At 38.4% G+C, this 13,347-nt stretch overlaps 1 protein-coding gene across 1 annotated transcript in view; it reads right to left on the reverse strand.

Moving 5' to 3' along the window:
- Positions 1-4,708, reverse strand: part of LOC100367976 (COP9 signalosome complex subunit 5) — a 35,262-nt gene extending 30,554 nt beyond the window's left edge. The window contains exons 1-2 of the mRNA XM_085493207.1: positions 4,679-4,708; positions 4,426-4,589 (exon numbers count right to left, since the gene is read on the reverse strand). Coding sequence (XP_085349333.1) covers positions 4,426-4,559 — 134 coding nt within the window. The 5' untranslated portion in view covers positions 4,560-4,589; positions 4,679-4,708. The remainder of the gene's footprint in view (positions 1-4,425; positions 4,590-4,678) is intronic.
- Between the last annotated feature and the right edge of the window lie 8,639 nt (positions 4,709-13,347).

The following is a 13,347-nucleotide window of genomic DNA, read 5'->3' on the forward strand; positions in this document are numbered from 1 at the left end:
GACGCATGGACGGAGGCCGAATTATAAGTCCCGATTTTCGGACTTCGTCCGAACGGGGACTAATAAACGTAAAATTTCAGCGATTATTTTTGATCACTCGATTGCTTTGGTGAAAAACACAGGCCGCCATGATAATTGTGACGTATTAGTTGACCGGCATGTGTCCTTTGACCCGATGGGTCAAAAACGCCATTAACCAATCAGAATACCGCATGGTAATGCTGGCAGAACCTGAAGTTTTCCGAATGGTAGCGATCATAAAAATTACATTGCGGAAGTAAAGCGATGTCGTAGCATGATGTGTTGGTATGGATTTCAGAGAAAAACTGCATGATGGTTTTCGAAATAGGTGATAAGCGATTTTTAAAAGGTAAACAAAGTCTTGAATGAAGAGTTTTTACATGATTCGCGATGATAAAAGTTCAAATGTATCAGTGTTCTCCCCAGACTCTAAGTCAAGCATCGCGGCTAATTTACATAACAATACATCTTATTTGCATAATTTTGTTTGCATAATGATTAGTTTCCCCAATAAACATTATAACTGCAACAAGCAGCCTATCGGCTGAGATAGCTCCGCTGTTAGCAATGCACATTTCAATTAAAGAACTGAAGACATCATTAGAAAATGAACAATATGTATCGTATCAAAGCAATCGGACTTACAGTTTTTAACAAGAAGTCGAAAATATCTCTTTCTATCAAAAATGACCAAAATATTCACCAAAATTAGAGAATTGAAGATATCATCACAAAATGAACAAATCTGAGAGAGGTCCACATGTAGTACCTATATATGTAATATCAAAGCAATCGGACTATTGGTTTTTTACAAGAAGTCGAAAATATCACTTTTTACCAAAAATGACAAAAATATTCACCAAAATTAAAGAATCGAAGATATCATCACGAAATGAACAAATCTGAGAAAGGTCTACATGTAGTATCTAAATATGTAATATCAAAGCAATTGAACTATTGGTTTTTAACAAGAAGTCGAAAATATCACTTTTTACCAAAAATTACAAAAATATTCACCAAAATTAGAGAATTGAAAATATCATCACGAAATGAACAAATCTGAGAGAGGTCCACATGTAGTACCTATATATGTAATATCAAAGCAATTGCACTTGCATTTTTTAACAAGAAGTCGAAAATATCACTTTTTACCAAAAATGACAAAAATATTCACCAAAATTAGAGAATTGAAGATATCAACATGAAATGAACAAACCTAAGAGAGGTCTACCCAAGGTACATATACACCAAGTATCAAAGCATTCAGGCTTGTAGTTTTCAAGAAGAAGTCGAAAAAGTAAAACATTGACACGGACGACGACGGACAATCACTCAAATGACATATGATAAGCTCCGCTCGACAAAGTCGACAGCGGAGCAAATAAAGAAGAGATACATATCTCATATATTTTATATCATTTAAATTCATTGTGTTTTATGTGTGCATCAAGTCAAATAAAGTTTGAAATAGAACAGGAAAGAAATGGAAATACTTATAGCCAGTCAGTGAATATATTGTTTATCCGTGGAGGTAACTGGTTCATCATTATTTTGTGTACAAGTACAGTCAGTTTTAGTGCCAATGATACTGTCAGTTCATACGAGGGGGGGTTGTTAAATTTGTAAAATCTGCAAGATTGCGGGTTAATAAATCAACAATGACATTTTTTTTCTACAACGGCATTTCAAAACTAAAGTCAGCAATTTTTCATTCATCTATCTATTATTTGTGTAATGCTACGATCACTATAACATTGTCAGCTGACGGCATTGCGTTGAACGGGTATTCACTGCTGCTGTTGCGATCATTGGTCCCTGACTTTTTTGTTTAAAAATACACAAACTTAGAATGTTTGCTTAATTAAAACCATTCATTGATGATTAACTTAGAAATTACATCAAAATCGCCAACGAAATGTTGTTTTTAAATATCGCGGAAAATTATGCACTCTGCGCCGCCATCTTTGTTACCTCAATCAAAATCTCCGTTGTAACCCAGCATGCATCGATTGTGACGTCACTACATGCGTTACGTCGCCTTAGGGTGAGGTATTTCTAGAGGTCAGGGTTCGTTTTTTTCTCGTCCGTCTCATCTGCAGTTGAATAATTTTTAGTCCCATTTATTTGCAGTTTTCTTTCCAATGCGACTTAATTTCACTTGTTTTTTTAATTCTTGGTAATTAGTGTCACTGGCGATGAAGTAGTAAAAACGCAATTAACCGCAGTGCAGCAACTCGGGATAGACCATCCCGATGCAATGGGCAAATTATTACTACTCCCGTATTTTGGGTTTGCCAGCTCCGCACCCTTGATAGACTTCTTGTAGACTTATCTTTCGATCAATACATGTTATTGTTTTAAAGATGTGCTAGATGAGGCTGACACTTGTAAACAATACAACGTGAAATAGCATCGTGGGCAGGATTTCAATGCAATTATAATCCACGACTGACAGGATGCGTGTTGGTCGGTACGTCGGACAATAGTCCTGTTCGGAAGCGTGGCAAGATCCCTGATAGCTACGTGTTTCTTTCTATATTTCGTAATACAGTTCCAGTATGAACAATGAAAAAAGCACTGTGGCGGTCTTACTAATCACTGTGGCGGCTCGAGACCACAGTGGCGGGCAGGGAAAGCAGCATGGCGCCCGCACACACAAATTGAATGCTGGGGAGAACAATAGTTATTCAAGTGTTTGTCACTAATTAATATTCATGAGCTAAATAATATACAACGTTGCCATCCTAGTAGACACAATTTAAATACTTTAACTTTTATTTCAAATATTTCAATGTAAAATTAATCTGTTTTGATAAAAATGAAAAATGGATACACTTTATTTTCTCATTCACGTCTAAAATTGTTTTTTTTTGAGACAATGACATCTGATCTGGCAGCTATTTTTTTCAAAGCATGTTGTTTGTTTGTTACGGCCAAAGTGGAAACAATAATTTAATTGTTTTCTTTTCCAATGGAATGCTGGTGAATCACATTAATAGTGAGAAATAAGTATTCTTGTATTGCTGACTCAACATAGCTTCTGAATTTAATTTTATGAATGAGTCATGAAGCCAAAAACATCAACGAAGCTTACTAGATTCACGTGCTAGTGTAAATTAAACAAACGACAGCAGACTTATTCAAGTTTGTAGTATCCAACAGTATTACACTACTAACCATTAGTAAGGTACATGTATGACAAGGAATGTTTGTTTTGGGTCACCCCTCCAACTAACCCTTGGCAGAGTGAACCACTACAGTGTGTATTTAATAGTCACCCTTAATGACAAGGAGAGGAGATGCAACAAAAATAAACAGCCAATCAGATATCTTGTTTCACCCACTCTGGAATGTTCTACTTTCGCAGCCTTATCGCAGGTTTTTTGAAAAATCGTCGAAAAAACACAAGAATTAGTAGAAATGTTCCTGTTTTGGGCGGATTATTGATAGAGAATAATATCTTTATTACAAAAATGATGAAAAACCGTGAGTTTTTGCCTTAGTTATTTTTTTATCGGCGAAAAACTGCGAGCTCGGCAAATTTGGTTGCACAACTTCCCTCTATCATATACACTCAGCGACACTGATGCCAGCTGACAGTGGTCGATACCCCCCCCCCCAAAAAAGCAGGCTAGGTCAGCGTTTATTATCGTTCCTGCCATAAAATCAGTTCTAGTGTTTTCCACTCAACAAAAAAAAAAAACTGAAAATGAGGGACGTTGTCAATTTAAGCGCCAACAACTTGCGTGCCAGACTGTACCATTTAGGTGTGGGGGTGGTGGCTGTGGGGTATGGGTGGTTCAAAAAAGGGGAGGAGCTAGCGTGCGTTGATCACTGTTGTTCACACTTTAGAACGCCGCATCAAAATTGTTTAGTTTTTTTTGGATTGCCGTACTGAAATGGTTTTAATTTAGTATGCCGCACCGAAATGTGGTTTGATTTTAATTTAGATTGCTGTGTTGAAATGATTTAGTGTTTTTTTGATTGCCATACCAAAATGGTTTGGTTTTAATTTAGTATGCCGTACTGAAATGTGGTTTGGTTTTAATTTAGAACGCAGCACCAAAATGGTTTAGTTTTTTTGGATTGCCGTACCAAAATGGTTTTAATTTAGAATGCCGCAGCGTCAGTTCTTCCATACCGCTCCCTCCACATAAACTCGTCCAAATACCCAGGCAACATGCTTTTCGATACTCTATTCATTCTTTTCAGCTTTGCCTTGGCACTATTCCAGTAGCTCTCAATTGCCTGGGTATCGACTTGCATTTTTACACACCCTTCGAACCAATGGCAATGGAGGTACTATTCCTTCCAACCAATAGTAATTGATTATCAAAATGAGTCTGCTTTAAGGTACGTTGCCATGGAAAATAATCAATAATAATACAATAATGAAGAACTCACTCTTTCGTCCAAGGTTTGGCTGCAAGAATTTCTTGTTGTTGTTTCTTATCGTATTTGTAAATTTCATCCACGCTCTGTACGGTCTCCATATTATTCGACAATTCCCAGGTTTTTGCAGCCATTTTCGAAGCCATGTTTTCGAAACGTTGTTTACCTGATATTCTCTATCAAGATATAAAAGAGATGTGTTCACATAAACTGAGATACAAGGGTAAATTGACAAAAACTGAAGGCAGTAAAAGAATAAACTTGCTCTATGTCAGACGGCGGCCATTTTGTAGAGAGCGCCACCGCTAGGACACTGCCGTTATATCGACCATCGTGGTCTGAGGGCGCACTCATACCCGACGAATAATTATTTTAGTTTAGGTAGATTGTTTGATATTAACAATACAGCTCCACAACATAAAACAAAAGGTATCTTCTCAAAGGGGCACTAACATGCATTAATTGGCCCCAAACGCCAATGCAAAAACGACGTTGGCGTTTAATACTTAGTTACAAATAAAGATTACTAACCCCAAATGAGCAAAATTTTAACCGGTAACCAAGGCTCATTCAATCCACTACCGGCAAGCAACGTCACAGACGAAGTTATAGCGTTCAGCTTAGACTGGCGCAGTCGGGGCGGTTAATTTGTTTTTGTAGTTTAAATAGAATAAACAAAAATTCGCGAAATGGAGGTGTTAGCGCGATTTCGCAGTTACAGGGGATTTCGCGCTAACACCTCCATTTCACGATTTTTTTTATTTTAATTAAACTACAAAAACAAGTTAATCGCCTCGACTGCGCCAGTCTACGTTCAGCTCAGCGACGACCGCTGTCGACTCGGCATCCCGTCAGTTGAGTACCTTATTTGCACGGCATGTTTGCCAATTAATTATGTGGTGGAACTTTTAACTTCAACATAAACTGTGTATCATAGTCGTCTCGTTCAAATTATAGTTCTGTCCACGAGTTATTTATTCGGACAGTGACTCAAATTAGACATCTGATTATTTTATTTTCACACAGACAGTGACACGCGTTCTTATACTGACACGCGTTGCTAGGGCGTAACACTATCTTGGAACATATTAATGGGCAATGGGGTTCCCGATCTAAATTCCATCCTGGCTTGTTGCACGTTCTTTCTTAAATATGAAATAATCAAATATGGAACATATGTAATAATAACAGAACCCCACACCCGTATGGGAGTTATTTTCACTCGAGATGCGGTGTATTCTGAAAATAACTTCCATGTTACGCAACGAAAGCCACGAGGAGGGTGCGGGGTTCTGTCATATTACAATACAGATGCCCCATGACATACCCCAATATTATTGTTACCACGCCATAAAATAGTTTAGGTTACATCAACAATAAAATCAGTGGGGTCATGGGTCAGAAAAACCGCACTATCACATTCAAGAAATATAAATGAAATCGTCAACCACCAATAACTATATTACATTCATTATTTTAAGACCATATATTGATTAGCTGTTATACTGAAACCTCAAGATTTTGGCTTCAATAATCAGATTATGGTTAGCCTTTATTTGATTGATGGTATTATCACGGGGGAAAATCTTGTACTCTCGGGGTTCTCCACACTTGTCAGGGGGAAATCTCGTTTCGTCTCTCTATCTCGTCCCCTTGAGGTACGGGATCGGGAAAGTCACTTTAACTTTACAGTCAAATAAGACACACACAACGGAATACGTTTCAGCTCTCGTCTTAGTCGGTCAATCGAGCACTCTATAAGTCACAGCGCCCTGGGGAAAAAATCCCCAAGACTATCGCAAGGCTGACCCAAGACTCTTTTAGACTGCGTCAACACTCGCCCCAAGGCTCTCCAGGACCGGACTCGACTCGTCTATCGTGGAGTCCTCCCCAAGACCAACTCAAAACTCTCTTTATTCATTTTCAAAACTCTAACCAATTACAAAACAGTAAAAGACTCTAGGGCGTAACCTTCAATCATAAAGCCAATCACACTAAGCACTGAATACGTCATATCTTTTGATTAATCATTCACTACATTAATAACTATGGATATAAACTGTCAGAATCTTAGTCAGAATAGCGGCGGTTATCTGGTAATTAGTTCCAAATCACTGAGCCAAGTTCCGTCCAAAACTTCAAATAGGCCTAAACGATGACAGACATAACACAGCAATTCGCTAATAATCAGCTAATTAAGTCGATTAACAGATACGCGAAAACAAATTCATGACACATCCCTTCACCCAAACTGAGATTGTGCCTCCTGGCATAACACGTTCATAAATCAAAGATACCGTCGTCTACTCATCGTCATACAGGTTAAATACAATACTAAGAAAAGGTATAAATCAAAAAGAGTAAAACACACTAATTAAGTACAATGATTATAAAGTCTAAATACAATGGTTATAAAGTCACAAATATCAACGGTTATAAATCAAAAACAAGGGAAAGGCTACCAATAGGCCCGCTTTTCTCAAAACGGTTCGCTGAGGTAACCCTTCGCTGCACTGTCTCCGTTACTAAGGTTACAAACTCTATATCAAAAGGTCCAAAAAACTAAGGCATGGCGGTGTAACCAAGCGATCAGCCAATCGCTGCAGTCGACAGCATGATCACGTGATTACCAGGAATGCGTCTCTCGGTTAAAGCATTGCAAAGCGGTAACTAATAAACAATGAATAAAAAGCTATTAATCAAACTCCTGTCATATACGCTTATAAACTTCAACTGAACTCACAAGTCGTTAATCTAAACAAAAGTCATACGGCGTGGAAACAGAATGCAAAGACAATGTCGCTTTCATAACACATTACTCCTCTGGCAAAAAGACGGGGAAAAGTAAAACGATAGACACCACTGAATTTCATATAATCCTGTCAATCATAAACAAAAGCTTGCGATATCAAACAATACGTATATAAGCACACCAAACTCTCATCACAAAAAGACATTAAAAACGTTACAAAGGTGCTCTAAACTCAAAAAGCGTCAGAAGTATTCCGGAAACAACACATAAACAAAAACAACTCTTAAAACGTCGATATCTCTGTACATCGACAAATCTCAAAACTCTGAAAAACTCGTGGGGGCATCACTCTCCCCATTATAATCCGTACTCATAAACTCATAAAAACTCCATAAAACTTCACAAAACTCAAAACACTGTGTTGCAAATACTTGTCCACTGAGGCGCGCTTAAATCGTTATAAAGGACCTCGCACGTCACCAAATATCACTTCGAAACAAAGATCTGGGCGCTTACATAACATACAATTCGACATCACAAAAAAAAAACGGTAAGAAAAACGATAGGAAAAGCAAGCAATACATTACATTACTGAACAATAGGGTTGGGATTGTGAAAAGAGTTCAACGTCCTTGAGTTACAGCGTCCGTTACAGTGTCCAACGAGCGGTTCTCTAAGCAATACACAGATAGCTAAAGTCAAAATCTATAAGCGTCTCTTCTTTTGTCGCGTTAGTCCGGGTCGTTCTTTTTCTTCATCTTGTCCTTAATGTCGCTCAATTCTTAATTATTCAGTCCTATACCATACTCATCCTTCCGTAGGGGCTTCAAAGTCTTCATCTCTTCAGCGTCGTTCATCGGTGCCATACTGTTAACGGTGTTAGTCGTCAAGCGCGGTTTCGTCTCTGCCATCGAGCCAGTTAGTTCGGTTCACAAGAAAGACACCTCTTCGTCATTTCACTTTTCTTCACAGGATGTCAATGTGCGTAAGACGCAATGCCCAGGGTTCTCACACCACGTATCAGGGGGAAAATCTTGTACTCTCGGGGTTCTCCACACTTGTCAGGGGGAAATCTCATCTCGTCTCTCTATCTCGTCCCCTTGAGGTACGGGATCGGGAAAGTCACTTTAACTTTACAGTCAAATAGGACACACACAACGGAATACGTTTCAGCTCTCGTCTTAGTCGGTCAATCGAGCACTCTATAAGACACAGCGCCCTGGGGAAAAAATCCCCAAGACTATCGCAAGGCTGACCCAAGACTCTCTTAGACTGCGTCAACACTCGCCCCAAGGCTCTCCAGGACCGGACTCGACTCGTCTATCGTGGAGTTCTCCCCAAGACCAACTCAAAACTCTCTTTATTCATTTTCAAAACTCTAACCAATTACAAAACAGTAAAAGACTCTAGGGCGTAACCTTCAATCATAAAGCCAATCACACTAAGCACTGAATATGTCATATCTTTTGATTAATCGTTCACTACATTAATAACTATGGATATAAACTGTCAGAATCTTAGTCAGAATAGCGGCGGTTATCTGGTAATTAGTTCCAAATCACTGAGCCAAGTTCCGTCCAAAACTTCAAATAGGCCTAAACGATGACAGACATAACACAGCAATTCGCTAATAATCAGCTAATTAAGTCGATTAACAGATACGTGAAAACAAATTCATGACAGTATATAGCCAATGACTATTAGCCAATTTAGCAGATTAGAGGATGGTGGTTGGTCTCAATCTAAAATTTATGTACAAATATGGTTGTAACTTTTTTATTTCCTAAACCATTTTTTTTCAATCACTGCATAATGCAATTCTGCATGGCTAATCTTTCTGTTCGACTGCCATATTCAAAATGCCGCTATCTTTTTCTATATACTAGTCATTTTTCCATATTCATTCCTTAACGTATTCATGTCTTTGGCATTGCGTCTGCAGCTTGTCGTAAAAATCAGTGCTCTGTATCATGTAACCTGTGACCATGTGTACTAATGATGTATCTTTGAGTCTACTTAGCGTCGGCGGCCTTTGTTACTTTGAAAAATAAACATTATTACAACCTCAAGGTCTAATCGAAGGCATTTAATCGAATATCAGATGATGATTTATCTTCTTTAATCTGAAACTGAAAGATCTGCAGGTCGTGGCACATTTTTTCTTTTCTATGTTTCCATGGGTACTGGGTACTAGATTTTCAACCTGATGCGCACTCTTCACTTGGATGAACTTGCTGATACTTCACTCCTCTTCGACTATCGTATAAACTGGGGATATAGATAAATATGCAAGTCAAATGGGAAATGGGTACTAAATGTCTACTTCTACAAACTATCACCTCTCATTTAATTCAAATCTCCAACATACTCACCAACTCATACGTACCTGTAGGCAATTACTGGCTCTTATCCCATCCATGGAGTATCTAAGTAAACAATGTAAATCATGCCCATCCAGTGACACTGATTTTGGTTGAAATATCGTTTGGAGACAATAGAGACTAAATCTAAATAGACCTTTGCCGGTGAAGCTAAAGTTAAAACTATATTTCCAGTGCATTCTAGGATAGAGCTGGACTTATCTAATGATATAGTAGGTATTACCTATTTAAGCACGATTCACGGAAAGTGTGTGGGTCTCTTCTCTATTAAGGAATATTAAAATACTTAGACGATTTAAAAAAAAAATCACATAATACTATCACAACCCACTGACTTACGAATCTTAATTTTGCCTATTGCATTTTCGACATACCAGTCGATCTCCGCCGTTGGTGGCAGTATATCGATATTTTCCATTAGATCTGACAGCGGAATAGTCATACGCAGCAGATGTATTTGAATAATATTATACGTAGACTTATATGTGTTAGGCACCCACGTGTTGAAAAGAAATTGATGGAACTAGAAAAAGCTACATATCACTAATTTCGAATTAAAGTTGTTGACAGTCCCTGACAGTCCTGTTTGAATGTATGCTTCTTATTACTTTAGCGACATCATTGCATTACGAAAACGTAGGCGTTTATCGTTTAACCCTACATACAAAAAAAGTTGTGTATGTCAATTTCATTAACTACATTGTATGCGTATTATACCACATGCAACTGCTTCCGGCTATATTTTAATATTTAAAGAAAATCGCAAATCAATTTGAATGCTAGGATTTTCAACAATACTATCAGAAGTATCAGTATTATCACGTGAATGAAATTGTTATATGAAAGCATTAGATCTCTTTAGGATCGCAAACATTATCATATATATCCTATAAATACATAATCCAAATCCGTACGTAACATTATTAAAGATGACACTAGCACGACATTAGCGCCACCATAACCAGTACTTGTAAATTCTCCATAATTTGCGTCGTTGTGTTGCCATAGTGACTTCACGTACGTTTTACGACGTTGCAGTATTAATTTAGACAGTATAAACATATATGAATACATTGTTTATTGTGTTCAGTAGTCACGTGACAACCTTTGAGACACATCCCTGGTAATCACGTGATCATGCCAACGACTGCAGCCATTGACTATTCTGCCAAGCCTTACAGTTTTATTGGAGAGTTTGTAACATTTTGTAAGAGAATGAGACAGTGAGGCTCTACCGTGACGTCAGCTGGAGACAGTGAGGTTCTACCGTGACGTCAGCTGGAGACAGTGAGGCTCTACCGTGACGTCAGCTGGAGACAGTGAGGCTCTACCGTGACGTCAGCTGGAGACAGTGAGGCTCTACCGTGACGTCAGCTGGAGACAGTGAGGCTCTACCGTGACGTCAGCTGGAGACAGTGAGGCTCTACCGTGACGTCAGCTGGAGACATTGAGGCTCTACCGTGACGTCAGCTGGAGACAGTGAGGCTCTACCGTGACGTCAGCTGGAGACAGTGAGGCTCTACCGTGACGTCAGCTGACCATTTAGACGTACTAGTATAAAGCTGGGCTGTCTGTAATTAACGTATGTGTTTTCCTTTGGGTCGAACCTGATATATCTAAAGTGTAATTGTCATCGGCTCTCAGGGGGTCACTCTATATTAAAACCTAACACCATGTGCGTTCTTGCTAAAATAATAGACCCCTAGGGCTGGCAGCACAATGGCAGACCATACCCCCTATTGCGGACGCAATGTAAATTTAGTACCCCCTAGACATATTGAAGAAAAAACACCCCCTATTGCAGAAATATATTGAGAACACCCTACTCCCATTGCGAGCATTCTCTGCCATTTTTTCACTCAAGTGGAGTGTGATTAACTCAAACAAGCTACTTATGGTTGACGTGTATGCAACTCCTGCTAGGTGTCATTCGTTGTTTGATGAAGAAAGATGAGAACTATTGATTTGATTCGGGCGGGCGTTTGGGGTATGGTTGGGGCTATGCGACCGCCAATTCGGGCCTAGGGCAGTGTATGGAAGTGGTGTTGCAAGAGGGGGCTTACAGCGGGCGCAGAAAACCTGTGAGTTTATTCATGGGGCCTATTGCAGACATTATCATTTTAAAGGGGGACTATTAGTCTCCCGTGGGGGCCCGCTTTAGAAGGTGAAAAACACCCCCTTTCCCGGCTAAATTTTGGAGGCACATGGGGTAGTAACGGCATATAGAGTGACCCCGGGCATCGGCTAAGTGAGTCGAGTTAGCCTGCTCTTTCATTTAAGATGTCTAGTAGATTAAAATAACACATTGGCACCAGAAAATGAGTTTAGCTATTTACTAATTTGATTTTAGACAGCCTGGTCCATTTAAATAATCATCATACAACAACTGTAGTATAATATTACATCAATGACGTAATACAATCCCGCATCCGTCCTGGCATTCAGATCACCAGTGATGATGACATAAACTTCAGGTAATTTAATTAAAATTCCAATATGCTAGTTTTCGAATAAATTAATTCCATTTCAGGGTGCAAGCTCATAAAGGTGCACATCCTGCTGAAATATACAAATTCAAAACGTAACGTCTAAACCATGTAAATTCTTGTCACAAAAGTTAGCAAGATTGGGCCGAGGCTGATTTCTTCGTATATCCTCCATTTCCTGTTACTAATTCTGAAAAAGCGTGTCAGTTCGTTGATTTAGATTTCCCGCAATTTGCTGCTCTGCTTGTCATTTCTCAGTTGTATTACTATTGTTGTGTTCTTTTTGGTAACGATTAGTTTCCGCTTGTGTAATAAGATGATTTACATTGGAGTGATATTTTCCCTTTAGTTCCCGTAAGGCCAATGCCGATATGTACGATATTAGGTGTGTATAAACGCTGATATCATTGCGCGAATAATTCGTTTGATAAATAAGGAACTACTATTGTTAGTAACTGGCTAAAAAAATAATCTATAATATTGCTTTTTTAATCAACAATAAATTAAAACATTAAATATGTAAAAATGGCATGTTGAGTAAAACTACAATGACATACCGCCTAGTGGTATTATCAACATTCACGAGATGTTCTGTTATTCACAACGGTATACATTCTATTAGTACTACCTCATTTTGTATACCTCATCGATGCATTGTGTTAATGATAATCAAATTATATCGCTAAGACCCCGTGCCCCAATTCATTCCGCCTTTGATCTTATTTGCCACATCGTTTTACTTGACACTGTGTACTCTAGGTTTGCAACAAGGCGATGTAAAGTAGATCGAACACAAATGTGATGGCATAATGATCTATCTAATTTTCTGTGTCAGCTAAGGACTCAGGGGTCAGTCGCAGCTGTTCACGAGCGTAATAGTGATGATGTCACAAGAAATAGTAGAAAAAAGTAAATTCAATTCTAGATTTTAAATCCGAATGGATTCCGAGGATAATCATTTAACTTGTGGGGTAAAGTGCAATACAGTCCTACATTTCCTCTACATCTTGTGACGAATATCTAAAGAAATATTTTATTTAACTGTTAACATTCGTAAAACACAACATGCCTCTAAACACATAATTTGAAATAAAGCATAACCTTTGAAAAGTGTACAATTAAATACGATTAAAACTATTCCTTATGTCAGTAATATGTGAAAAGTTACATGGCATATGTGCGGTTCATGAAAGTCAACATATTTGCCGCATTTCAACAGACACTGCAATTTATTTTTTGCGAGGGATGCATCAAACGAACGTTCATTTTTTTTTGTCGAATTTCCCTCCAACTGTTGCTCTGAAAATTCTGAATA

The sequence above is a fragment of the Saccoglossus kowalevskii genome, chromosome 18 (assembly GCF_978046115.1).
Source record: "Saccoglossus kowalevskii chromosome 18, keSacKowa6.1, whole genome shotgun sequence".
NCBI lineage: Eukaryota > Metazoa > Hemichordata > Enteropneusta > Harrimaniidae > Saccoglossus > Saccoglossus kowalevskii.